Source organism: Lethenteron reissneri, chromosome 44 (assembly GCF_015708825.2).
Source record: "Lethenteron reissneri isolate LAM-NWPU_2019-01 chromosome 44, ASM1570882v1, whole genome shotgun sequence".
Classification (NCBI taxonomy): Eukaryota; Metazoa; Chordata; class Hyperoartia; order Petromyzontiformes; family Petromyzontidae; genus Lethenteron; species Lethenteron reissneri.
The window spans coordinates 13,803,304-13,827,317 of NC_083822.1; the positions used below are offsets into that span (position 1 = coordinate 13,803,304).

The 24,014-nt window shown below is 50.8% G+C and overlaps 2 protein-coding genes and 1 long non-coding RNA gene across 8 annotated transcripts in view; 2 read left to right on the forward strand and 1 right to left on the reverse strand.

Annotated features, from left to right (window-relative positions):
* The first annotated feature begins 250 nt into the window (after positions 1-250).
* On the forward strand, positions 251-11,041 carry MSS51 (MSS51 mitochondrial translational activator). Its single transcript, XM_061570066.1, is given in 10 exon segments — positions 251-400; positions 1,752-1,904; positions 2,167-2,293; positions 3,055-3,211; positions 4,986-5,182; positions 5,184-5,357; positions 5,954-6,149; positions 7,228-7,321; positions 8,233-8,332; positions 8,966-11,041. Coding segments are annotated over 10 exon segments (1,365 nt in total). The 5' UTR covers positions 251-368; the 3' UTR covers positions 9,101-11,041.
* Positions 11,042-12,643: 1,602 nt separating this feature from the next.
* LOC133353656 (uncharacterized) lies at positions 12,644-14,799 on the forward strand. The gene is made up of 2 exons (XR_009756424.1): positions 12,644-13,669; positions 14,122-14,799. It is a non-coding gene; the product is annotated as an uncharacterized LOC133353656 (long non-coding RNA).
* Positions 14,800-16,526: 1,727 nt separating this feature from the next.
* The window catches only part of LOC133353647 (septin-9-like), a 44,005-nt gene continuing 36,517 nt past the window's right edge, over positions 16,527-24,014 (reverse strand). For all 6 annotated transcript variants that reach the window (XM_061570051.1, XM_061570055.1, XM_061570053.1 and 3 more), the window contains 5 exons: positions 23,151-23,268; positions 22,457-22,552; positions 20,034-20,130; positions 19,119-19,170; positions 16,527-18,428 (listed from right to left, as the gene is read on the reverse strand). In XM_061570051.1, the coding sequence (XP_061426035.1) occupies positions 18,296-18,428; positions 19,119-19,170; positions 20,034-20,130; positions 22,457-22,552; positions 23,151-23,268 (496 nt within the window). In that variant the 3' untranslated portion in view covers positions 16,527-18,295. The remainder of the gene's footprint in view (positions 18,429-19,118; positions 19,171-20,033; positions 20,131-22,456; positions 22,553-23,150; positions 23,269-24,014) is intronic.

Here is a 24,014-nt window from a genome sequence, read left to right on the forward strand (position 1 = left end):
CATCTTGGACAAGTGCCCAGCTTTCTTCATAACTTGCCTAATTTCCAAAATTGTATCCAATTTTTCCCCCAATAAATATATCCTGCAAGTACTGCGAAGCCTCCACTCGCTTTACGCAAGCCGAGCTCGGGCTAAAAATACAAACAGCTGCGCCACCAACATCGGGCGCGGCGGAGTGATTGACAACCAGGGCTTGGGAGGTCGTGGGCACGGGATGAGGATTTAAGCCCGGGGGCGTTGCCCGCTCATGGCAGGGCGCGGGTGCAGGGCTCACACCATCTGAAGGTGCAACCCGACTTGGCGGAGCTGTTAACTATTTCTGCCACCACCCGCCAACACCACCCATCAGTCGCCGTCAGCTCGCGGGCATGGAGCACTCCTCACGGATGCCCGAACCCGGGTAAGGGTGGTTACATTTAGTTCTAAAGACGCTTAATCTCTCTCCCACGTCTCGCTCGTTGGACTCTATCTGACTGCAACGCGTATAGCTGTCACGGTATCGTGAAATCAAAGGGAATGCATGCGCCATTAGCGAGGGTTGATCGGATGATTGTTGTGGATTATGGCATTGATGATGGTGATTATGATAAGAATTGTGGTCATTATTCGGATGATATTGCCATAGTGATTGTGGTAGTGTTGATGAGGTTGACCGTTTGTATTGTGCTGATGATGGCATGAACAATAATGATGATGATTCTTGCACGCATATTTTGTATCAAGGCATGCGTCGTTCTTTGCAGTCTTATGCGGCCACGTCCGACGGATGTCAGCGGGCAGTGCTATGGGGGAACTGCAGGGGCAGTGTGCATGGGCAGTGCTATCCAATGGTGCGGTCGTCAACTAGAACAGGGTGCCATGTATAGCCATGTGCTCGCAACCCACACACACACTCTTCAAATCATGCATTAAAGACAGTTACCTGATCACGTAAGAGATTGGAGCCAGAAATATGTGCCACAATCCGTGTCGATCGTGGGGTTTGTTCGGCCATACTTCACCACGTTGGTGATTGTGGCTTGGTGAACAAGGGTTTTGTTTACCATGCGCTGTTATTGACCTCGTCTCGGAAGCGAACTCAAGTGTCCGTGGTTGACAGCGCAGTGCGACAACCACTGCCCCACTGAACCACCACGGTTTTCTATTGCAATCAAATCATACTTCATAGACAATTATATATCACAGGCTAGTGCATTCAATGTACATTTTAAACTACATTACGTCTTCATATACATTGACACATTCCTGGTATGATATTAGTTTTATGTCACGTTAGGCAAATATATTTTCGTCCCAAACTAAAGAGGTGCGGGTAGGGCGTTTGTAGCAGTAAATGTTGACATTCTTTCGCACCGTACGTAGCCAACCGTGCTAACCGGAGGTGCGGGAGGACGACAAACTGAATAGAAAACGCAGTTCTACAGAAACCAAGAATGACGATTCTTCTACCTGTTCGCCCCGTGCCGGATAGCGTGTTTCCCCCTCGCACGTGTGTGGGTTTCCTACAGTGTTCCGGATTCCTCCCACGTGTAGAAACTCATCATTCATTGGCCGATAACATCCACGTATATAGAGGACCGCAGAGCTTGGGCAGTTATTGGCGCTGCGTGGCTGCTGCCTTCCCGCTTGTCCGTGGCCGTCCTCGCTCTGCGAGAGTGAGCGACTACGACCAGCCGACGCGTTTGAAGTTGACACAATCGGTCCGTCTCGCGTCGGGCTGCCCTCATGCCGCCTGCCGGGTCCCGGGTCAGGCGCGTCCCGGGAGGAGCCGCGGCCGGCGGGGACCGCAGCGTCTTCACCGACACCGCGGGCTTCGCCGCCATGGACGCGGCGGTTCCCGGCCTCTCCGGAGTCATCCTGCGAAAACTCAACCTCAGCGGCTTCGATGACTACAGGCAGGCCGAGTGCCAATTCACCCGCTCGCTCACTCACCCAACCACTCTCCCATTACCTCACTCACCCACTCGCTCTTCCATTACCTCACTCACCAACTCGCTCCTCCATTACCTCACTCACCCACTCGCTCTCCCATTACCTCACTCACCAACTCGCTCCTCCATTACCTCACCAACTCGCTCTTCCATCGGCTGAGCATCAAGGGGGGGGGGCTAACGATGACGAATCCCTCTCTCCTGACTGTACATCGCATGCAGGATGGCGCTGCAGGGGAAGAAAAGTCCTCACGGAGTTTGGGATCCACACGTACCGGGACATGTTCCGCAAGATCGAGGACACCTACACCTTCTGCGCCCACTGCAAGAAGCTGCCAGACGGCCTCCCCGCGGGGAGGACTGCTGGCACGCTGCAAACGGTGGCTGCCGAGTGCTGGTTTGGATTAACAGTGGCCCGCCTCCCTCTGAAGTGTTCTCCCCAAGGGCAGGTTCATGGCTCTCGCTCCGCCTAGCACGCCACCTGATCTCACCGAGGGAAGGATGGTTGAGGTGGCTTCCTCCTGTCAGGCCAGAGAAACTATCTCCACCATCGCTCTCTAATTATGTCTCAAGAAAGCCAACGGTGTCGTGAGATGAAGGGGAATGCCATTGGATGGGATGGAGGGAGCTTGGGTCAGGAACCTGCTCTCGGGCAGAGAACGTAAGCGGTGCGTGTGGCTGTAGACTGTGGATTACATAGGGCTACCTTGTAAAAGGTTACAGTATCGGTGATACCTTTTTTCTGGGCATAGTGGAGATGATGCAGGCCAGTCATCCAGTGCTTGGGCAGTAGAGTTGGTGACTCATTAAACGACATCCAACTCTGCAGTAGACAGGAGATCTCAGAAGCTAAGCCGGTTTAGGCCAGAAAAATTATTGTAGAATTTAGCAGCATTGAATTGTCAGCAGAGGGCAGTGTATGAAGATCCATTGCTGTGCTCCCAACCTCTTTACACCTCACCTTCACCAAGCCACACGGCCCAGCATGTTGACGCGTGGCCAACAAACCCCCACGGGCCTGCACAGTGTCTGAAGGCCCTCATCCAGCAGTGGAGCGACAGAGGGCTGTGCATGTACACACTTCAATGCTAAGAGCCTGATGCTTCAGGCGGGTGTTTGTAAGATGCATGTCACCTGTGCCTCCCACTGCTGAAGGTGCCAGAACGTGTACTACTGTGGCACCGAGTGCCAGAGAGCCAATTGGCCGCTGCACAAGAAGTTCTGCAAGAAGCTGAAACACGCGGCCATCGACCGCCTGGTGGAATGGCTCATCTTCACAGGTCTGGGTCCTACCTCCATCGTTTGTCAAATTCCCTGTGCAGTCGCTGTAGTACAAAGATGCTTACGGAAGGTCAGCAACCTTCTTTGCGAGTGCAATCCCGATTGAACAGGGCCCCATTGTTAAAGATGGAGTGCTCTCACCGATAACATCGTCTGTATAGCGAGCTTGATGCTGCGATTGCACTGCAACAGTCCTCGCGTGGCCTCTAGGTTGGTACCACGTGGGCTCTGGGTTGGCACCGCGTGGCCTCTGGGTTGGTACCGCGTGGGCTCTGGGTTGGCACCGCGTGGCCTCTGGGTTGGCATCACGTGGGCTCTGGGTTGGCACCGCGTGGCCTCTGGGTTGGTACCGCGTGGGCTCTGGGTTGGTACCACGTGGGCTCTGGGTTGGCACCGCGTGGCCTCTAGGTTGGTACCACGTGGGCTCTGGGTTGGCATCACGTGGGCTCTGGGTTGGCACCGCGTGGCCTCTGGGTTGGTACCACGTGGCCTCTGGGTTGGTACCACGTGGCCTCTGGGTTGGCACCGCGTGGGCTCTGGGTTGGTACCGCGTGGCCTCTGGGTTGGCATCACGTGCTGTCCGGCACATTGTCCAATGCTTCGCTTGGTGTGCTGGAACTTCGTATCCTGGGAGCTTCTCCTGGCGCATGGAGCAAAACATCAGACTTTGTTTCGAGCAACGTGCGGTATACAACCTACAAACACATTGCAGGAATCTTGGTGAGACCAAGATAGTTGAAACCAATCCAAAGTGTCCTTGTTTAAACCGGATAATATTGGTCTGGCGAGCCCAAAGGCAGGGTAGGCAAAACAAATAAACACAATTGGCGCAAAAATATAAACAGAGGTTGGCAACTGGGGTGGGTCGACAGATGGCTAGAATAATGTGAAAAACTTTATTATTTTAGATTCTGACTTTATTCGACACTACTCATGGCAGTGGTGGTATAAGAGACAAAGGAAGGCTGGAGAGCGACGTGTACACAGAAGAGGAATATCAATCAAGAGATAGGCTCATATTTAATCCCAGCAAGAGGTCACACTGTTGACTTTCACGCATCGCCCCCGTCGTGGGAGCAGACTTCACATTCGTGGAATGGACCACTCATGCCGATGAGTGCCACGTGATGGGCTGGAGGCTTGCGGTAGCATTTGACCGAGGTCAGGATTAGGGACAAAACAATCTGAGCGGCGCGAGCTTAACCTGAAGTGACTGCAGGCATGCGATTATAATGGGGTTAAGTTTAGCTCAGCACGTCACCTCTTTAAATGAGTATCAACGATAACAGAATGGCCTGCGGTCACCCCAATCCCAGCTGTTGGCGATGGACGTACACATTCAGCACCTTGCAGTGTGTTTGGAAATTGCCTCTCTGATTTTTGTTGGAAACGTTTGCCAATGTCTCAATTGCGATGGGGGCCAACCCAACCCATGGTGTGCCACGGTGGCAAGATGGTAACTATCTCGCCTGATATACAGGAGGCCGTGGATTCGATCCCAACCCCGACATCTACTTTACACTTGGAGTTTGCATGTTCTCCCCGTGGTCGCATGGATCTTTCTCCGGGTCCTCCGGTTTTTCCCTCCACATTTCGAATCAACATCACGCGTTTAGATTATTTGGCTGCTGTACATTTCCACGTGACGATAAGCCACATCTTTGGGCTATCATTTGTGGCCAAGTCGCTTCTGAAATAGAGCCACATAGCTCAGCGGGCCCCACGTTTGCCCAACCACGGCACTGAGGTGACAGCGATGCGTTCCCGGCGCAGGGAACCTTCCGTTCACGAGCGGCGCGTGGCCACGCGAGGCGGACGAGGTGCGCGGCTGGGACGACTGGCTGTCCATGCAGCCGGGCGGCGGGGAGGACGCCCTGCGCGCCGTGCTGGCGTGCCGCTACATGGGCCTGCTGTGGGCTAACGCTGGCAAGCCGCGGCCCGACGACGCCGAGCTGCTGGCGTCGACGCTGGCGCGTGCTCAGCGACGCGCTCTCCCGGCCACTCACCGTGGGGTTCGCCCTGCGGCGCTTTGGCCTGGACCCGCGGCATGGCCCCGTCACGGTGCACGTGGCTGGGGCGTCGCACACCGAGACGCTGGACGCACGCCTCACCGACTACGACGAGCTGGGCTGCATGTTCCCACAGGTGCCTCACCCCAGGCTCCACCTTGAGACGCCTTCCGTAGGCCGGACGAGCTCAGGGTGCAAGTTCCCCCAGCTGCTGTCCCTTCTCCGCTTTGTCCTCCTCTTCCCAGCCTCATCCTCTAGTCCTCCTCCTCTTCTCATCTTGTACCGGTTTCCCTGAGCCAGACAGTGCCTTGGAGGTGTCATAAACATGGTCGCGTTCATAAATTGTTCAATTTACACATTCGAGTCAATTTGTTGCGTCCCATTGCATTGGCACGGGAGCGAGGCAAGTGGCTGATATTGCACAGATTCTATATATGTTTAACTTCTTTCACATCGTACGTTGCCAACCGTGCTAATCGGAGGTGCAGAGGAAGGATTTATTTCACTAATCTCATGAGATGAGGTCCACGAGAGGATCCCTGAAAATATATTTTAAAAAGGGTCACACACGTTGTTTCAGCTGCTCCTGCACCACAGCCACTTTCCTGATCTGACTCCAGACACCCCCAACGTGCACAGCGCTCCTCCTTCCCTTGCCAGGGCACCATGATGAACGTGCGTCATAAACATCCGGCATGCGCGGTATGTGCGGTGCACGTATGGTGCAAGCAGCACCGGGGCGTGGAGGTGGTGATGATCGGCCCCGAGGTGGTGGAGGGCACCATGACGCGGACGCCGCTGCAGGCAGGAGCCGAACCAGGCGCGGTGCACATGAGCGGCTGGAAGGGTCTCTACCACGACTACTGGGAGACTCTGGTGGAGACCGGTCGTGCTGCACGGCCGTCGATCGTCGTGAGCTTCCACCCAGGCATGCCGAGGCAACGCCGCCGGTGTCCGCAGACGCCTATCCAAAGGACGCAGTCCAGCGTTTGATTTTATGAAGCATGTATAAGGTGCACAGCGCTGTGCCTTAAACCGGCATTGGGGTTAACGTGCAGGACACGCGATACATTCGTAAATTAAGTAAATTTTACAGTTGGCAGACCTACGCGCCAGTTGCCCTGGCCCAGGATCCGAGTTGATGTACACGGGCGATAGCCGATGATGCGGCACTTGCATGCCAGCGCCATTAAGTCTCAAAAGGGAACGGAATCTGGAACTGGCAGCTGTCATCTCTATTAAAACAAAGGACGCCCATGGTCATGGAGGTTGACGTGGATGTTTGCATGATTTATCAGATCGCCACGCTCGTATCGTGGGCTATACTGCCTACGTTCTTCACCCCCGAGGTCAGCCGGCAGCAGCTCAAGGGCGTAATTAATGCTTCCAGGAAAATCTGACACACGTTAGTGCGTCTGTAATTCAGACGTAACCGGGCAGCCACATCCAGACAACAAATCAGACCATGAGTCACCGATCGTGTGTGCGTGAAACCCACTTGCAGTGCAGGTCGTACATCAAGTAGGCATATTGCGCATGTGTCGTGGGAATCTCGTCTCTTGTATGTGTGATTTTCTCTGGATCCTTAAGTTCGTACAAATATGTTAATATTCCCAAATGAATTATATATATTTATTAAACGTCTCAAACAGACTATTCTAGAAAAAGAGTAGAGTGCCAACTATCATCGAGTTTATAGCTCAATCGCAAAAGAGCATTCACAGATTCGCCATCGATTCGTCTGTTGGCTGCAGAAGAGCCACTCGAATCCACTCGAATCCACTGGGCCGATGCACTCCCATAATCAGCGACTCTTAACCATTACACTGGCCCGGCTAATAGAGTTGTGCTTTCATATGAGTGCACAGATAACATTTTATAAATTTGTTCAACATCATTAGCTTATTGCCAAGTCATTCTCCTGTTTAGATAAAAAAAGTTTTACACGGTCGTGCATGCATGGCTGCTCAAGCTACAGCAGGCTTCGTGTTCTTGTCTGGGTCTAGGTTTCCACGCCAACAAGGGCCTCGTCGAGGGCTGGTTCCCAACCCTGCTGCTCCTTAGAGACTACAACATCCCCTCTCTCTTCACCATGTACAGGTAAGCCATGCAATGCTGCTCCGCATCTTCAGTAACCATCGCCTTTATTTACCACGCACATGTTTGGTCTGTAATATAGTAAACAAGGGCAACGTTTTCTCTTAACCTGATAAACAATGTTGTGGCAATTGCTGTTAGCGAAGCACCTTTTAACGCCTGCAGGGCACATGTGTGATGGGCTGTTGTAACCAGAATCAAGCATACCTAGTTGTCCATCTCCCCAGTGCTTTAGACACCGCATCAGGTACTTGTTCAGCCGGAGCTGACGTAGGGGTGGTCTAGGGCAAGTTCAGACATGATTTGCCACAGACGCTGAACAACATGGCCAGGAAACAAACCCGGCTTTCCAAGATCATTGGACAACAAGCCCTCCGCCGATTCCTGGTTCTCATGGGTAGCCAACTCGAGTTGACTCAAGTTGGTAGGAAAAATAATTCATCTATTCCGCGAGTTAGCGCTCTTCCCCTTGTCCCATATCCGTAGGGCATTTCCAGAAATGCTCCTGAACCTTCAAGACAGCGGTGGTGGAACGACTCAACGTTAATTTAAAAATTAAACGTTCCCGCCACCAATTACATTTTTTGATCGTCACGTTTGGAGACTTTCACTCGACCCTAATTCGAGTGCCGCGAAACGAATGGAAATCGGCCGCGAGAAATTTGGCTCCAGTCTGCGATGGCGGCCAGCTCCGGGTTTTGACGTTGGTGTTCGGTTTGTATTTGTTCTGGTCACGCTATTGTGGCGTCGATGTGGGTGTTCACGCCAGTGCCGTTGTGGTACCCACGCCACGAGTTGGTGAGGTTGCGGTGCTTTTGATGCTAGTATCTTGTGTTGCCCCTAGTGCTGTTGTCGATTAGTTTGGCGGTGTTATTATTGACGTTTGCGTTGGCGTTGATGTGGGCTCTGTGCAGCGAGGCCGAGTTGAAGCCTTCGCTGCAGATCCTGCGCGAGCTGGAGGTGCGCATCCTGTCCCACGGCAGCAATCCCTTCGGGGCGCTGCGTCTTGAGCAGGTGGGGCTCCGGGCTGAGACACCGAGACGTGCGGAGATGGTGAAACTCGTGGAGACACGGAGACAGGGCGAGACGCAGGGGAGACACGGACACGCCGTCACTCAAGACACTGCATCCTCTAATTGTAGCCTGTGCCCATTGTTACTCAAATGACTTTTGCTATTAGAATTTATGGCATAAAAATGCGACTGCATCTGAAAACACGCCATGGTGATAAAACTTGCACTAAAATCAATCTGGCTCGTGAATTGAGGATACAGGTCTCTGTAAAGGACTCGGTGATGGTTTGCAGTGGTCCTGCTCTTATTGGGTTGGGTTGCGCAATATTTTAAAAGCATTAATGCAACTGATTTATAACACAGGGATGCTTTGTGCGCAAGGTACAACAACAAACATCAATTGGGACAGCTATGCTCGGTGCGACCCGCTCCTCCACGGATGTACGTTCAACTTAGTTTCGCACCACACGTAGCCAACCGAGCTGATAGGGGGGGTGCGCTCCTCATTACCGCCTTGTTCCCTTCCAGCTCACGAACCCGAACCCTCGCCGCTGCCCCGGCCGGTGTTTCCCGTCACGCTCTCTCCTCACTTGCACACGCCCCCCTCACTCGCACGCGCCCCCTTCTCGTGCAGGTGCAGTCCAATCCCAACAAGCCGCTCGTGCGAAGCAACGCCAACTACGTCGCTTTCCTGGGCGCCGTCGACGACCCAGAGGGGGGACCGGGCCCTGGCGGCGAATCGAGTGACGCCGTCGTCCCGCTGGACTAACGCGAAGATCCGCGAGGGATTAGCCGCGATGTCCTCTTGATGTCAGGGGGAAAAATAACCTGCGTAACTCGTAAAATGAGCATGCTTTTTGTTAGTCAGAATTGCCTTCCATTTATAAGTGTAGCTGATGGAGTTACCGAGGTGAAACATTTACTACTAGGAGGATGTCAACGTGAGGGAATGATCATCAGAGTGGCCTATGGATTGATCCGGAGGTCGCCACTTCAATTCGAAACAATGGTGCGAGTTTCTTAAATCGCCCTGCCCCTGTCTATCCGCCAGTTTAAATGGGTACACCAGTCAATTGGCAGGTTCCACTGAGCTATTAGCTCTTTCTCAGAAGCGACCTGGTCACTTGGCCACAAATGATAGCTCAACGAAGTGGCTTGTCACGTGGAAATATGTAGCAGCGGCATAGTCTAAACACGTTTCCAAATGTGGAGGGAAAAACCAGGGGACCTGGAGAAAAAACCACGTGACCACGGGGAGAACATGTGTAGTGGCTCAACGCGCGCGTCTTTGATATCGGCTGCAAATCCGCGCTCGGCTGCCAGGGGAGGCAGTTGGCGAGCGTCGCGCTGGGGACGGCGGCGCGACTGGCGGAACGTCGAGAGCAGCCAGGGGAGGGGATGACCGCGTTGGGGGAAATTAAGGGGGGATGTGGACCGGAATTGAAGAGACCGGTACCTGTCAATCACATAGAGGAATCTTCCGGTCAGAATGTTCTGGAAGGGTCGCGAGGGATTTATAAGACGGGCAAACGAGCTGAAGACAGAAGACAAGACGAGCTGAAGCCAGACCCGCACAGGCTCGCGAGAGTATTCCTGGGTGCGAGTGGTCCTGCGTGGACTTGCGGAGGCTCGGAGTCGGAACGCGAAGGGCCTGAGCGCAGTCTGCACGTCGGCACGCTTGGCCCCCCAGGGGCTGCCGTGGTATCGACCCGCAAAGACGGCGAGACACGGCTAGAGGGGTGAGAAAAGGATTGTAGGGAGTGGGATTGGGACGCGGCGAGTGAGAGAGCGAACATGCAGCAGCAAGTGTTGTCGACACCGACTGCAATAAAGTGGCCCGGGAAGCAAGGACAAGAAGTCGGTCCGCCTCAATCTACAACACTGCGCATGCAAACTCCAAATATACAGCAGCAGCAGGCATTAAGGTCGGTATCGAACCCACGACCTCCTGCATACCAGCCAATGGAGATACCATCTCGCCACCATGGCGCCCCGTGGTCTTATAATTACAACCTGAAGTGGGGTCTATCGTAGTGATGCATGGAAGTGTCACCGCATCGCAGACTTTCTGGCACGCTCTTCCTTGCGAGATTAGGAAGCCACTGGGGCTGTGCACTTTAAAATTCACATTGAAAACTCAAATTGTTGAGAACTGTTTTTAGTGTTTCGTTGGTAGTCCTTCCCCCGCACCTCCGATTAGCACGGTTGGCTACGTACGGTGCGAAAGAAGTTCAACATATACAAATGCCATGTAGAGTGGCGGTCTAAAGCTCCCTCTGGTGGAGGGCCGTCTGCCAGCAGTGGTGTAAGCAATTGCAGAGCTGCACATTTCCCTTTGAATTCTCCACTCTAAATATTCTGATTTAACATGGGAGGGTCTGGGGAGCACCATCACAAAAGCCATTCGTTAAACGTTCAGTGCGGACCTCTCGGCTACTTAGTCAAACGATTACAGAGGATTTCCCAGTGACAAATGAAGTAGTGTCATCACCTGTCTTTTGTTGTCGTTTGTTGGCTCCCGCTCAGCGCAGCTGTCGGTAGAAAGCCTCTCTGGGATGTCTGCCTCCAGCCAGCGCGTCCGTGCGTCCACGTGCTCCACCCTGTGCTCGCTCCTTGCTTGTTGTACCGCACGCTCCTGTTTGCCCACGTGGCTTAAAACTTAACGCAGAGTCGTAAGTCATTATTCAAAATAAAGTGTTTTGTTCAGTTAGATCGCTTAAATGTTTCGTGTAACCCACCTCCACTCGACACAGCCAATCAATACCGTTTGTCATATGGTGACTAAAAACCTGATAATTAGTTACTACCACAGCACTAACCGGCTGCGTGTTGGACAGTAAACCCACAACGTTTACAATTTGAGTTAACGACGTTTCGCTGCCGATTATAACAAGCAGCATCGTCAGGCGATTGCCAGAATCACGACAGTCTTCCTGTTTCTGGTCTTAGAGTAAGGTGACGTCATCACTGCAAGTGTGAAATAATCATATTCTTGGTTTTTCGGTAAAGTCACGGAGATAGAAAATAAAATAAAAATAAATACAAAATACGACGTTTCGATCGCAACACAAGCGGTCTTCATCCTGGGTTTTTTGCTTTTATTTTTATTTAATTTTCTATCTACGTGACTTTACCGAAAGAACCAAGAATATTAATTCCTGCAGACACGAAAGTTTTAAGTCAAAATGTGAAATAATCATATTTAAAATATTGCTCGCGAAAGTCTACGTGTTCAATTTAATACTTCTCGTCCACACCAGTTACTTGGGAGGAAATATTGCCATTGCAAGGGAAATGAGAAAGAGAAACATCCGAAGAAGTGACCAACATCAATGATAACACTTGTGGAACAAATTGTTTTGTTCCTGGCTAGTATGTGTTATTTCCTAATTGCGTATGCTTCAAAAGTACAGAAAATGACTATTATTCCCCAAACTTTGCTTTTGTGACCAGGACACATTTAGAAATGTACCTATTTTCCAGAAAATTCCAGATAGATTCAGCGCTGAGTAAACTGGAAGTAACTCCTAGAACATTCTAGAAGTTTCCAGGAATTAAAATAGTAGTATAAATAAGGGGCCTTACGCCTACCAGTTCAGTTTAGTTCTAACTGCCTAAGTGGATACATATCTGCATTTTTCTGAGATGCCATCAAGAGGACTGCAAGCATCCGGCAGACGCATTTTGCTATGTCTGTGGCCAATTTATCAAAATAAGAGCGAAAAAGTACTCTGTGGAAGCATCTGCTAAGATGTGTGAGGCCTACAAGGCATATTTTGTTATGCCTGTCAGGGATCAAGACAAAACCTGGGCACCTCATTTCACCTGCGAGCAATGCAAAAAAACTCTGGAAGGTAAGATGGACAATTGTTGCTCGGAATTTTGTTATAAAATGTATTAAAATTAGAAAATTGTAAAAGCTTTTAATTTTAAAATGTTTTACAATTGTCAATGTTATTGAAAAAAATATATCATATATGAAAAATGTTGCGAGAATATTTACACATTAGTCATGGGTGAAATAAATATTTTTGTAGGATGGTACAGAGGGGAAAAGAGAGCCATGAAGTTCGCTATGCCAAGAATTTGGCGGGAACCCACTGACCACTAAAGCAAATGCTACTTCTGCATGGTGGACCTTTCCAAACGTTGGACTGGCAAGAATGCACCTGCTATCACGTATCCGGGACCTTCTTTCATCCATCGCCCTGGTGCCACACTACCATGAGCTCTCTGTACCCACTCCTCCGGAGAGAGAGCAGCCGTCTTCAGAAGAGAGCAGCAAGTCAGAGAGCGAGGAAGACGTCGTAGATCCAGATGACAATCTCAGAGGTGGAGCTGAGGAGAGAAACCTATACTACCCCAACCAAAAAGACCTCAACGACTTGATCAGAGATCTTGGTCTCACCAAGTCCAATGCCGAGCTTTTGACGTCTAGGCTCAACCAGTGGAACTTGTTGGATAAAAGTGTGCAAGTTGCAGATCAAAGGAAGCGTCACCAACCTTTTTGCAGCTTCTTCCCCCGTCAAGATGGGCTCTGCTTCTGCCACAAAGTAACCAGAATGAGTGGCGCCTCTGCATTGACAGTTCATCCAGGAGCTTCAAAGCCGTGCTGCTGCATAATGGTAACATGTACCCGTCGCTTCCCCTGGCTCACTCGGTGCACCTCAAAGAGGATTACAACAGCATCAAGACCTGGCTGGACGCCTTGAAGTATGATGAGTACGGCTGGGGAGGTCATCGGAGACTTCAAAATGGTTGCATTCCTGATGGGTCTCCAAGGCGGTTTTACCAAGTTTACCTGCTATCTTTGCCTTTGGGATAGCAGGGACACCAAGGCGCACTACCACGGGCGGGACTGGCCACAGTGGACCGAGTTCTCTGTGGGGAGGAACAACGTCAAATGGGAGCCACTGGTGGACCCCCGGAAGGTGCTGATGCCACCACTGAACATCAAATTGGGTCTTATGAAACAATTTGTCAGAGCTGTAGATAAGGAGTCGGCAGCCTTCAAGTACCTTCAAGACTTCTTCCCTAAGCTGTCTGAGTTAAAGGTCAAAGCCGGTGTCTTCATCAGACCACAGATAAAGAAGATCCTGGAGTGCAATTAATTCCCCAAGAAGTTCACTAGTAAGGAGAAAGCGGCTTGGGACAGCTTTGTCGCAGTGGTTAGTGGCTTCTTGGGCAATCACAAGGTCGAAAACTATGTGGAGCTGGAATGAGACTTTGGTGAAGAACTACGGCACAATGAGATGTAGGATGTCCCTCAAAGTCCATATCCTTGATGCTCATCTTGATAAATTCAAGAAGTACCTGGGAGTGTACTGGGAGGAGCAAGGTGAGCACTTCCACCAGGATATACTGGACTTTGAACACCGCTACCAAGGACAGTATAACGAGAACATGATGGGAGACTACATTTGGGGGCTGATTCGTGAAAATGATTTACAGTATAATCGTAAATCTCGAAAAACTACTCACTTCTAAATCTTTTGTAGCAATTTTTGTATTACTTTAGTATAAATACATCTTAATTTCGATTAATGTTGTTTTTTCTGACTTTATGTGAACGAAAAGACACAAATTCGCCCGTTTTCGAAATTGAAAATAGGTAGATTTCAAAATATCACTGTCCTGGTCACAAAAGCAAAGTTTGTGAGGAATAATAGCCATTTTCTATACTTTTTAGGCATCAGAAATTACGAAATAACACTTGCTAGCCAGGAACAAAAATTGCGTTACATAGCGTAATTATTTTTGTCTTTGATCTCACACCCTCCTGTTGGCCAGGTCGTGGAGGAGCACTTTCTATGGCAGCTCCTCTCAAACATCGAAAAGGGCACCCCCAGTGGCAGCTGTCCCTGTACACACAAAGCGACTCAGCACTTGGCCTATAGACAGCCATCAGCCTGCCGGTCGGTAAGGCAAGTGATTGCTACATGTACAGTCCCCCATAGATTGTTTTGCGGGTCATTTTAAATTTGGCCTTCTCTTGCGAATGTCACGGGATCTTTAACGTGCAATGCGAAGCAGACCACGCGTGTTTTGAGCGGTTAATGACGCAGGAATAACTAGGGCCGCCACTGGATTCAAACCGTGCAGCTCTGCAAAAGGCAGCGTAGCCACTCCCGCTGGGATGCCGTCGCTTGCAAGGGCGCAAGCGGTGGGGCAGTGGCTCGCGCTGCACTACGAACCGAGTGACTCACATTCCATATCCAGCCAGGTCCAACATCAGTGCCATCTTGAACACCCTCTACCCTTCACCATCCAGCACGGACCGGCGAAGTGATGTATGGTCAATCAATTCTCATGACTAACGGCGGCATGGGTAGACCTAGAGTAGTTTTGATAATCATGTTCCATAGCAAACCTGACTTGGTACAATACTTATACACTGACAGTGGCTGAATTAAGAACAGCTATACATGTGGTGAAATACAGAAATAAAATAACACGGCGATGGGTGGAGATTCTCGAAACATTTCTAACTTGAGAAGTCGTTGCAATGGAAGCGTGACGTCGGCCTGTTACCTCCCACTCCCTACCAGGCGAAGGCCTTCCAGGTTTCTTTTATTTCGTTTCATTTTTGTCCAGCCGTGTGGCCTCCGAGCTCTGTGAGGGCATCTCTCGGCTTCCGTTTTGCTGACTAAATTGGCGCTGCCCCACACGCAGGAGCAGCAGCAACCAGCGCCCCCGACGAGCAGACCCGTGGCCCCGTCACTTCTGCGACCCAGTCTCGTCTGGGTCTCTCGAGCTCTTGTCCGGTTGGAACAAAACTAAACCTGGAACTGGAAGCGTCCCCACTTGAAGCTTTCGTGACTGCAGGAATGCATGCTCTTTGCGTCTTTCGGTAAAGTTACGTAGATAGAAAAATTATAAAATAAAAAGTTACGTTTCGATCACTAAATGTCTCACTAACATAGCTGCTGCTGCTCTCTTTTCCTCGATGTGGCTGGCGGTGGCTCTCATTGTTCAATCGGCTGAATGTGTCTCATTGACACAGCCGCTGCTGCGGGAGCCATCGCATATTGACATGCTAATCTCTAATCTCTAGCAACACAATGGCTTCTTCAGCACCGTAGTCGTGGGGTTACATTGACATATTGACATGCTAATCTCTACCAATACAATGGCCGAGGTTAATTACTTGTAAATTCCACCTCTAGCCCCCCCCCCCCACTTACCCTTGGCTTGCACCCATCTCAAACCTCTATAACCTCTTGCTGCTGCAGCAGCTCTCCCGATATCTTTATCCTGCCTCAGCAGTCAGCCTGCTGTATTTTTTCACCTGAAGACGATTGCTTGTGTTGTGTCCTATAACTAACCCCACGGAGACGTTTGCTGGAGGCAACGCGTTTATTGAACAATTCTTAACACTCTGTTAATGCTACTCTATTAACACGGAGAGGTACGACCCCTTCCACTCGATATTCTAAGGGAGAGAGAGAGACAGCCTCCCTTCTAGCGTGCTCTACCCACTCCGGGCTACGCACACGCCGGTCCCTTGCGACGGCAGCTCGGGGAAGGCCGGACCGACCGACCCACCCAGGGTACGGGACTCGCCCTGGACCGCTTCAACGCCGGCTTAGCGAGAGCCTCGGGGAGGGTCCCAGGGGGTCCAAGCGACCTCGGCTGCTCCGCTACAACCGGCTTACGAGAGCCACGGTTGAGGGTCCCCGGGTCGCTGGTCCAGTCTTCAGATCTTCAGAGGTCTTCGAGCTTGAGTTGGTGAGGACTGCCACGTCCGTCCCGAGGGCTGGCCTTTCATCCCCAGGTCGGGGTCACCCCTCCTCGCATGACCCCCCCTCCAGAACCTTCTGGAAGGTCTTACTCCTTAAGGGGCCTTAGGAAGTGGAGGAGGGCCATCATCCCCCTCAGCCCCCAGCCCCTGGGGGGTTTGGGGTGTCAACCTCCGGTCACGGAGGGGCGGGGGTTTGACCTTCGGTCAACCCCTACCCACCTCACTCTCTGCCCCGTCGGCCCGTGAGCGTGGCGGCAGGTCAGCTGCCTACAGCGCCTTATTATGGCACAACACTTGTGTTGCGATCGAAACGTCGTGATTTTTGTTATTATTTTTCTATCTACGTCACTTTACCGAAAGACCCAAAGAGTATGGAAGCGTCTTCTCAGTCTGCACTCCGTAGTGAGACGCGTAACTACAGCACAGAAAATAAACTGCAAGCGCAAAATGGATGTATTTTTTTTTGCAGAAAAGCACGTGTCCTTTATTTCGTTACGTTGCATAAACTAAGACAAAGCACTTCACAGTCCGCAATGAGATGCACAATTGTGAAAGGGTTTCGGTTTTTCTGTTGTGTTCTCAGATGAGACCACGGCCTCGCTTACATTGAGAGACAATTCTGCAGTCGCATGGCTATTATTTTCTCCAAACATCCAAGACAATTATTATTATGATTCTGATATCAGGTTTTACCACAAACGATGACAAATGACTGTGACCCGTGCTTCAAGCCGCCACGTGTGCGTGTGAAAAATACAAAAAGTTTTAACCTCCCCAAGGATTCGGCTTCTAAAGTTCATACCGTGACTAACGTTGCACCGCTTAACTGCTCTCCATTACAAAGCTGGCTTTCCTGAGAAGAGTCAAACAGCGATGGCAGGCAAGAGGACAAAAAAAAACCAACACAGCGGGAAAAAAACCCAACGACAACAATATAAACAAGACAAGGTTATGGATGAGAAATACCAACGCTCCTACGTTAAGACAAATCTCCTCTCGGGCAGTAAACAGGTTAAAAACGCAGTTGAACTGTTGTGAAAAGTTGGCACGTCACGGCGATAATGCATTTCATCAAAAGCTACAAACATTGCACTTGTCACGTCAACAACACGGCTATAAACAACAAGTCGGTGTGGTCAGGGAATGGCGGGATTTCACTCGGAGGACACGATGGGTTGTACCACAGACAAAATAAAACAAGGCAGGGTTTGAGAAGATCCACGACACAGCGGTGTGGTGGGGACTGTGGGTAATGGGATGCACTCGTCCGCAATCCTCACCAACAGCTCCTCTTTCGTTGAGTTGTTTTTATAAACGTTCGAGCAACAACGCTGCATGTGAGGAAGGGTTGAGGAGTCGCATGTACTCTTCAATAAACTGCCCGTGCGATAGGCAGGATTGAACCAAATCTTATACTTTATATTTTTTTGAATCACCGAACCCTCCACTTGGAGGTAGCGTACGTGGTAGCCTCTGGACACCGCTAGGCCACGTAAACGCGTCGTGATCGTTCCAAGTGTCTGACGATGATAACTCTCTCATTTCATTGGCGTCCAATAAGCAGATCAAAGTTACCCATTTTCCACTGCACATCAGAGCCGTGCCAGCGTGGGGCCCTCCTTTGACTATTGGCAGAGCCAAGCCAGAACCGCACCGTTAAACTGGATCTGGCTCGAGGTCAAGCAGGGCCAGGGGTTAACCATTTCTGCCACGCGTTAAGTCGGTACAATCGAGGAAGTGTACTTATGCAATGTGATGTAAGTGACACGGTTCAGGCACTCTGTAGTGGAAACACAACCTGGCGACTCCTGAGCCATGCTGAGCTGGCTCAGCGTTGGCTCGGTTGTACAATGGAAGAGAGGTATTTGAGTACAACAAGGGCTCGAGCCACAAATCAACTATTGTGTCGATCTTATATTAATATTATATCAATGCAGAGATACTGGGCTCGTTACAATTTATCCAAACGTGTCAAATTCGCAATGGTGGGACACTGTCTACCCTTACCCGACGACGGTGCTTGGGATTCACTAGAGAAGCCCTCGTGTTGATAAGTCACCTAAAACAGAAGCCGTAACAGACACCCTCGGAGTGATCGCTCTGCGTGCGCGTGCCCTCCCGAGCGTGCTCGAGACGGCGAGACAAAGACGGAGACCACGGACGATTCAGAACCGATTCTTCGGGCTGGGCCACAGGGACTGGATTGGGCGCCGTGACCGTCGCTCAGGCGAGCTGCTCCTTGGCAGCGAGGCCGTTGACCGATGCGACGTCCTTGCCGCCCTCGCTGAGTCGCAGCACTCGGTACCCCTCGTAGTGAACGCACGACGTCACCTCCTTCAGGTCCTGCGTGTGGGACCTGGGGACCACCGACCACCGCAAGCGAAGAAACAAATAGCCACGCCGTGAACGGTGATGGGGAAACAAATAGCCACGCCATGAACGTAACAGGGAAACAACTGCTGATTATATGCTCATGCTATCTTTGGGTTGATGCAAACAGAGAGAGTGCAATCAAACTAGACGCAACGCAAGAGTCAATCGAAACGAGGAAAAGAAAATGATCTCTCGTAAAATGGGATTGCGACTCCAGGTTTGGACGCTTGATTAAACTGCCAGAAGCTCGACTCGTTTTCACAGACAAACTGGGCAGCCCCAGCGCCGTGCTCTACATCAACCACCGTGGCACTGCATTGTATCTTTTTTAAAGCCATCGTTTATATCGTTACATTATATAATCATTGACCAGCTTTCCCCAATTTAATAAACTACAGTCAGCAGACAGTCGTCACACATTACTTAATTGCCTCACAGGAACAGCTGCCCGAGGGGATCCGCTGCCACAGGGCATCTCGAGATGTTCGGCATGGGAGGCAAGGTGCAAATGTTAACCGCCGCTCACGACGAAGACTGACTTAGGCATCCCTCGACTGCACTGGGAATGTCAAGGAGAGGCTGCCCATGTAGTCTACGTGCTAAATGCCGGTACGCCGTCACAGAACAACCTCGTCTCCCAAAGCAAAGCGCTGAAAAGAAACAGAGTACCGACCTGATCAGCAGCTCCCGCAGCTGAGAGAACTCGCAGTGCGCCACGTTCTCAACTGCACAGCGCCACGGGGGGTGAAAAGTGCCGGATGAGTGGGTGGTTTGGCGAGTGGTGAGTGGGTGGTATGGCGAGTGGTGAGTGGGTGATTGGCGAGTGGGTGGTTTGGCGTTGGTGTTGTTTTGGTTGAGATAGGAATCAGTTGGCAGGGAAGAAAGGTTGGAAAAGTAGAAACACGTCACGAAGATTATTTAAACATGTAAACACTGTAACACCAGGCATGTTTAAAAAGTGCCCGAGCATTCTGCCATTTTGTTCCTCTGCAAGGGCAGCCCCTCGGCCCCTCGTGGTGGCAAAGTAACCCCCCCCCACCTCCATGCCACCGCCGCAGTGCGGTGACCCCCCCCCCCATGCCACCGCCGCAGTGCGGTGACCCCCCCTCCCCTCCTCCCCCACGTGCGACCGAGAGGCGACCGGACGACACCCCGGGGCCCTTGCACCTCTGCAGAGGGTGCAAGTTGCATGCCAAGGACAATAACGAACGTGGGCTGTGAGAAGCACAACAACGCAAGAGATGATAGTATCTGCCACACTGTCAACTTGCTACGCTTGAGAACCCAGTTTAACCACAGGAGGCTGCTCGGATTTAGACCCAGGGTGGCTTCGAGATGTTAACTACCTTGTCCGGTATTCAGGAGGTCGTGGGTTTGATCCCGACCCTGACGCCTGCTGTATATTTGGGGTTTGCGTGTCTCTCTCCGTGTGGTGGGGTGGATTTTTCTCCGGGTCCTCTGGTTTTTGGTAAAATTAAAACCGTTACATCGTTTCATCGTTTCTAAGCAGCACTGGCTTAGCGCTCTGACCCCCGAGAGCCACTCGGCCACAGCCTTCTTCCCTCAGTGACACCGCAGGGCCACTCACCCTCGATGATCCCCCACTTTGTTTTCCTCCCGAGCATCTTGCGGCCGTTGACGAGGTAATCCTTGTCGCTGCCGACGACGGCGAACGGCATTAGCTCCTGGGGAGCCACACGACAGAGCGAGACAGAGCGAGACAGAGCGAGACAGAGCGAGACAGAGCGAGACAGAGTGATTCTCGTGCTGCCACAGCTGCCCAACCTGCCCAACGTGCGCTCCGCCGCGTGAGCCGGTGCCCGCAGTGCCCGCTCCATACGGCGATCGGCCCTGGCCATGGTGGTTCGGCCAGAGATGTAGTCCAGTCATTTGGAGACGAGGGTTGCTAGAGAATGCTAATCCAGAGCCACAAAACTAAAAACATTTCGCCACTGCCTCCCAAGCTCGGATCAATGCCAAGGTCGCAGCCTCCATCTTCGAGGTCCTCCACGTCCACTCCACTGCCTGCACCTCTCCCCTCTCGCCCCTCTCTACTCTCCTCCATGCACTCTCCGAACCTTTGAATGCCTTGGGTTGGGGCTGAATCCCCCGGTTAAGGAAATTAATCTATATACTCTTTGGTTCTTTCGGTAAAGTTATACCTACGTGACTTTACCGAAAGAACCAAAGAGTATGGATTCCTGCAGTCACGAAAGCTTCAAATCAAGAATTGAATATATGTTTCACTTCTTTTACAGCGTACGTATGCCCCAGGGTTTGGATTTAATGCCTACGTTGGGGCTAAATGTATTTACAGTGATCCCTCGTTTATCGCGGTTAATGGGGACCGGAACCCCTCGCGATAGGTGAAAATCCGCGAAGTAGGATTGGCCCCCTAGGAATTTCCGTATATAGTGTGTGGGTACCAGAATGTTTAAAATATGTATATTTATACTTTATATATATATTTTACTTAAATCTATTTAATTATAAAACCTTAATATTATACATTCACTCTCTCTCATACGATATGTATGGGAGAGGATGCGATGATGCGCAGCCAATCAGCTCACGGGATACTGTACATCCACTCGTGCTCTCATTCGTCGATCTCGCGCCGGGAACCAATCACGTGCCTTGTCCGAGTGCCCGTGGGTACAGTATGTACAACGCCTCTGAGAGAGTTTCTCTCTTTGTCTGGCATCCTGGGAAACCGTTTCTCTCGCGCATCACGATGAAACAACGCTGCTTTCCGCAATACGGCTGCCGATATGGCGGTATTTTAGAATTTTTATTTTTCGATGAATATTTTTGAAAAATCCACGATGCACTGAGGCCGCGAAACTTGAACCGCGAAGTGGCGAGGGATTACTGTATTTCGGGTTGAATGCCCCAAGTTAATGCTGAATGTCCCGTGTTAGGAGTGAATTCCCTGCGTTAAGAGTGAATTCCCTGCGTTAAGAGTGAATTCCCTGCGTTAAGAGTGAATTCCCTGCGTTACGAGTGAATTCCCTGCGTTAGGAGTGAATTCCCTGTGTTGGGAGTGAATTCCCTGTGTTGGGAGTGAATTCCCTGTGTTGGGAGTGAATTCCCTGTGTTGGGATCGAATTCCCTGTGTTGGGAGTGAATTCCCTGTGTTGGGAGTGAATTCCCTGTGTTGGGAGTGAATTCCCTGTGTTGGGAGTGAATTCCCTGTGTTAAGAGTGAATTCCCTGCGTTAAGAGTGAATTCCCTGCGTTGGGAGTGAATTCCCTGTGTTATGAGTGAATTCCCTGTGTTAGGAGTGAATTCCCTGTGTTAGGAGTGAATTCCCTGTGTTAAGAGTGAATTCCCTGTGTTAGGAGTGAATTCCCTGCGTTAGGAGTGAATTCCCTGTGTTAAGAGTGAATTCCCTGTGTTGGGAGTGAATTCCCTGTGTTAAGAGTGAATTTCCTGTGTTGGGAGTGAATTCCCTGTGTTGGGAGTGAATTCCCTGTGGTAGGAGTGAATTCCCTGTGTTAGGAGTGAATTCCCTGTGTTAAGAGTGAATTCCCTGCGTTAAGAGTGAATTCCCTGCGTTGGGAGTGAATTCCCTGTGTTGGGAGTGAATTCCCTGTGTTGGGAGTGCATTCCCTGTGTTAGGAGTGAATTACCTGTGTTAGGAGTGAATTCCCTGTGTTAAGAGTGAATTCCCTGCGTTAGGAGTGAATTCCCTGCGTTAGGAGTGAATTCCCTGTGTTAAGAGTGAATTCCCTGTGTTGGGAGTGAATTCCCTGTGTTAAGAGTGAATTTCCTGTGTTGGGAGTGAATTCCCTGTGTTGGGAGTGAATTCCCTGTGGTAGGAGTGAATTCCCTGTGTTAGGAGTGAATTCCCTGTGTTAAGAGTGAATTTCCTGTGTTAAGAGTGAATTCCCTGTGTTAAGAGTGAATTTCCTGTGTTAGGAGTGAATTCCCTGTGTTAGGAGTGAATTCCCTGCGTTGGGAGTGAATTCCCTGCGTTAAAAGTGAATTCCCCAGGCTGGCCACACGAACCCGGATTTTGTTGTTGGCGGAGCGATCCTCCTCGTCCTCGTCGTGCTCCTTGTGGGGGTAGATGCTGATGCCCTGCGTCTCCAGCTGCTCCCGGATCTGTGGAGCAATCGGCCAGTGTGGAGGCGGATCTCACCCGGTGTGCGTGTGCGGTAGTGCAGCGATTAGTGTGCTGCGCTACGAACTCAGCGACCCGAGTTTGATTCCCGCTCTCGGCCAATACCCGTGATGATTATCCGGGCCTGGTCCTGGTCCTCCCCTGAGTCCACTCAGCCTAAAATGAGTACCTGGTGCGGTGTGTAAACATCGTGACTTTGGAGATAAAGGCGGCCGGGCGTAGTGCTGGCCACCGACTCCCTCGTGTGCCGTATCGGCCTTCATAGGTGCTCGCTAGCAGCACTTGCCCCAACAGTCTATTAAGGCTATACGGGGGATCTTTGTGCATTTCATCACACAGCAAACAAATGTAACATAATTAACATCCTCAAGGCTGGAAAAAGGTAAATTAAGGGAAAAAGACCCTGATGGCATTGTAGTTTTGTGCAGGCGTGAGGGACCGGGCTGAGACGATCACTGTGCTAAACCTGAGAACCCCATTGGATCGTGGGTGGCTCAAACCGGATTCGAACCGAAGTCTCCGTGTTGTGGGCTCAGAGCTCAGCCCCTGGGGCACCTGATAACCACCACCGCCATTTACCTTCTTCTTGAAGGCCTGCCTCTCCTCCAGCGTCAGCGTGTCCGACTTGGCGATCACCGGCACGATGTTCACCACCTTCCCGAGGCGCTTCATGAACTCGATGTCCAGGAGCCTCAGCCTGCGGGGGGGGGGGGGGGGGGGGCGTGGTGGGAGACCATGGAGGCTCAATGGGACACCATCATCAACATCACCACCACCAACATAATTCGATGAGTTCTCTACGTTTACAAAACACAGCTGGTTTAAAGTGGGCGCTGTAATACAATCGGACAGGCGATGAAATCAGCGATCAGCCCAAATATGGAAGTGAGCGTGGCATTACCCGTAGGGGCGTCTCGACCCATATATGGGATTGTGAACCGTGAATCGAGATGTCCATTGTATCGATTCTGCTTTTAGTGGATCCGACAGCAATGTCAGAGTATCGATTCATCGAGGGTTACTCAATGCATCAATTCAATGGCAAGCGATTCATGGATCGACTAATCCCATTTTTTTACTGAAAGAACCAGAATAAGTATTCTTTGGGTCTTTCGGTAAAGCGACGTAGATAGAAAAATAATAAAATAAATAAAATAATAACAATATCACGACGTTTCATCGCAACAGAAGCAATCGTCATTATGTGAAAAATATATATTGTATATCTTTTTTTCCTGCCTCAGCAGCTCTCCCGCTATATTTTTCACCTGATGACGATTGCTTGTGTTGCGGTCAAAACGTCGTGATATTATTTATTATTTTTATTATTTTTCTATCTACGTGGCTTTACCGAAAGACCCAAAGAATATTAATTCCTGGAGTCACGAAAGCTTTACGTCAAAATCTAACCAGAATAAGTCTACATTACAGACTGCAGGTATG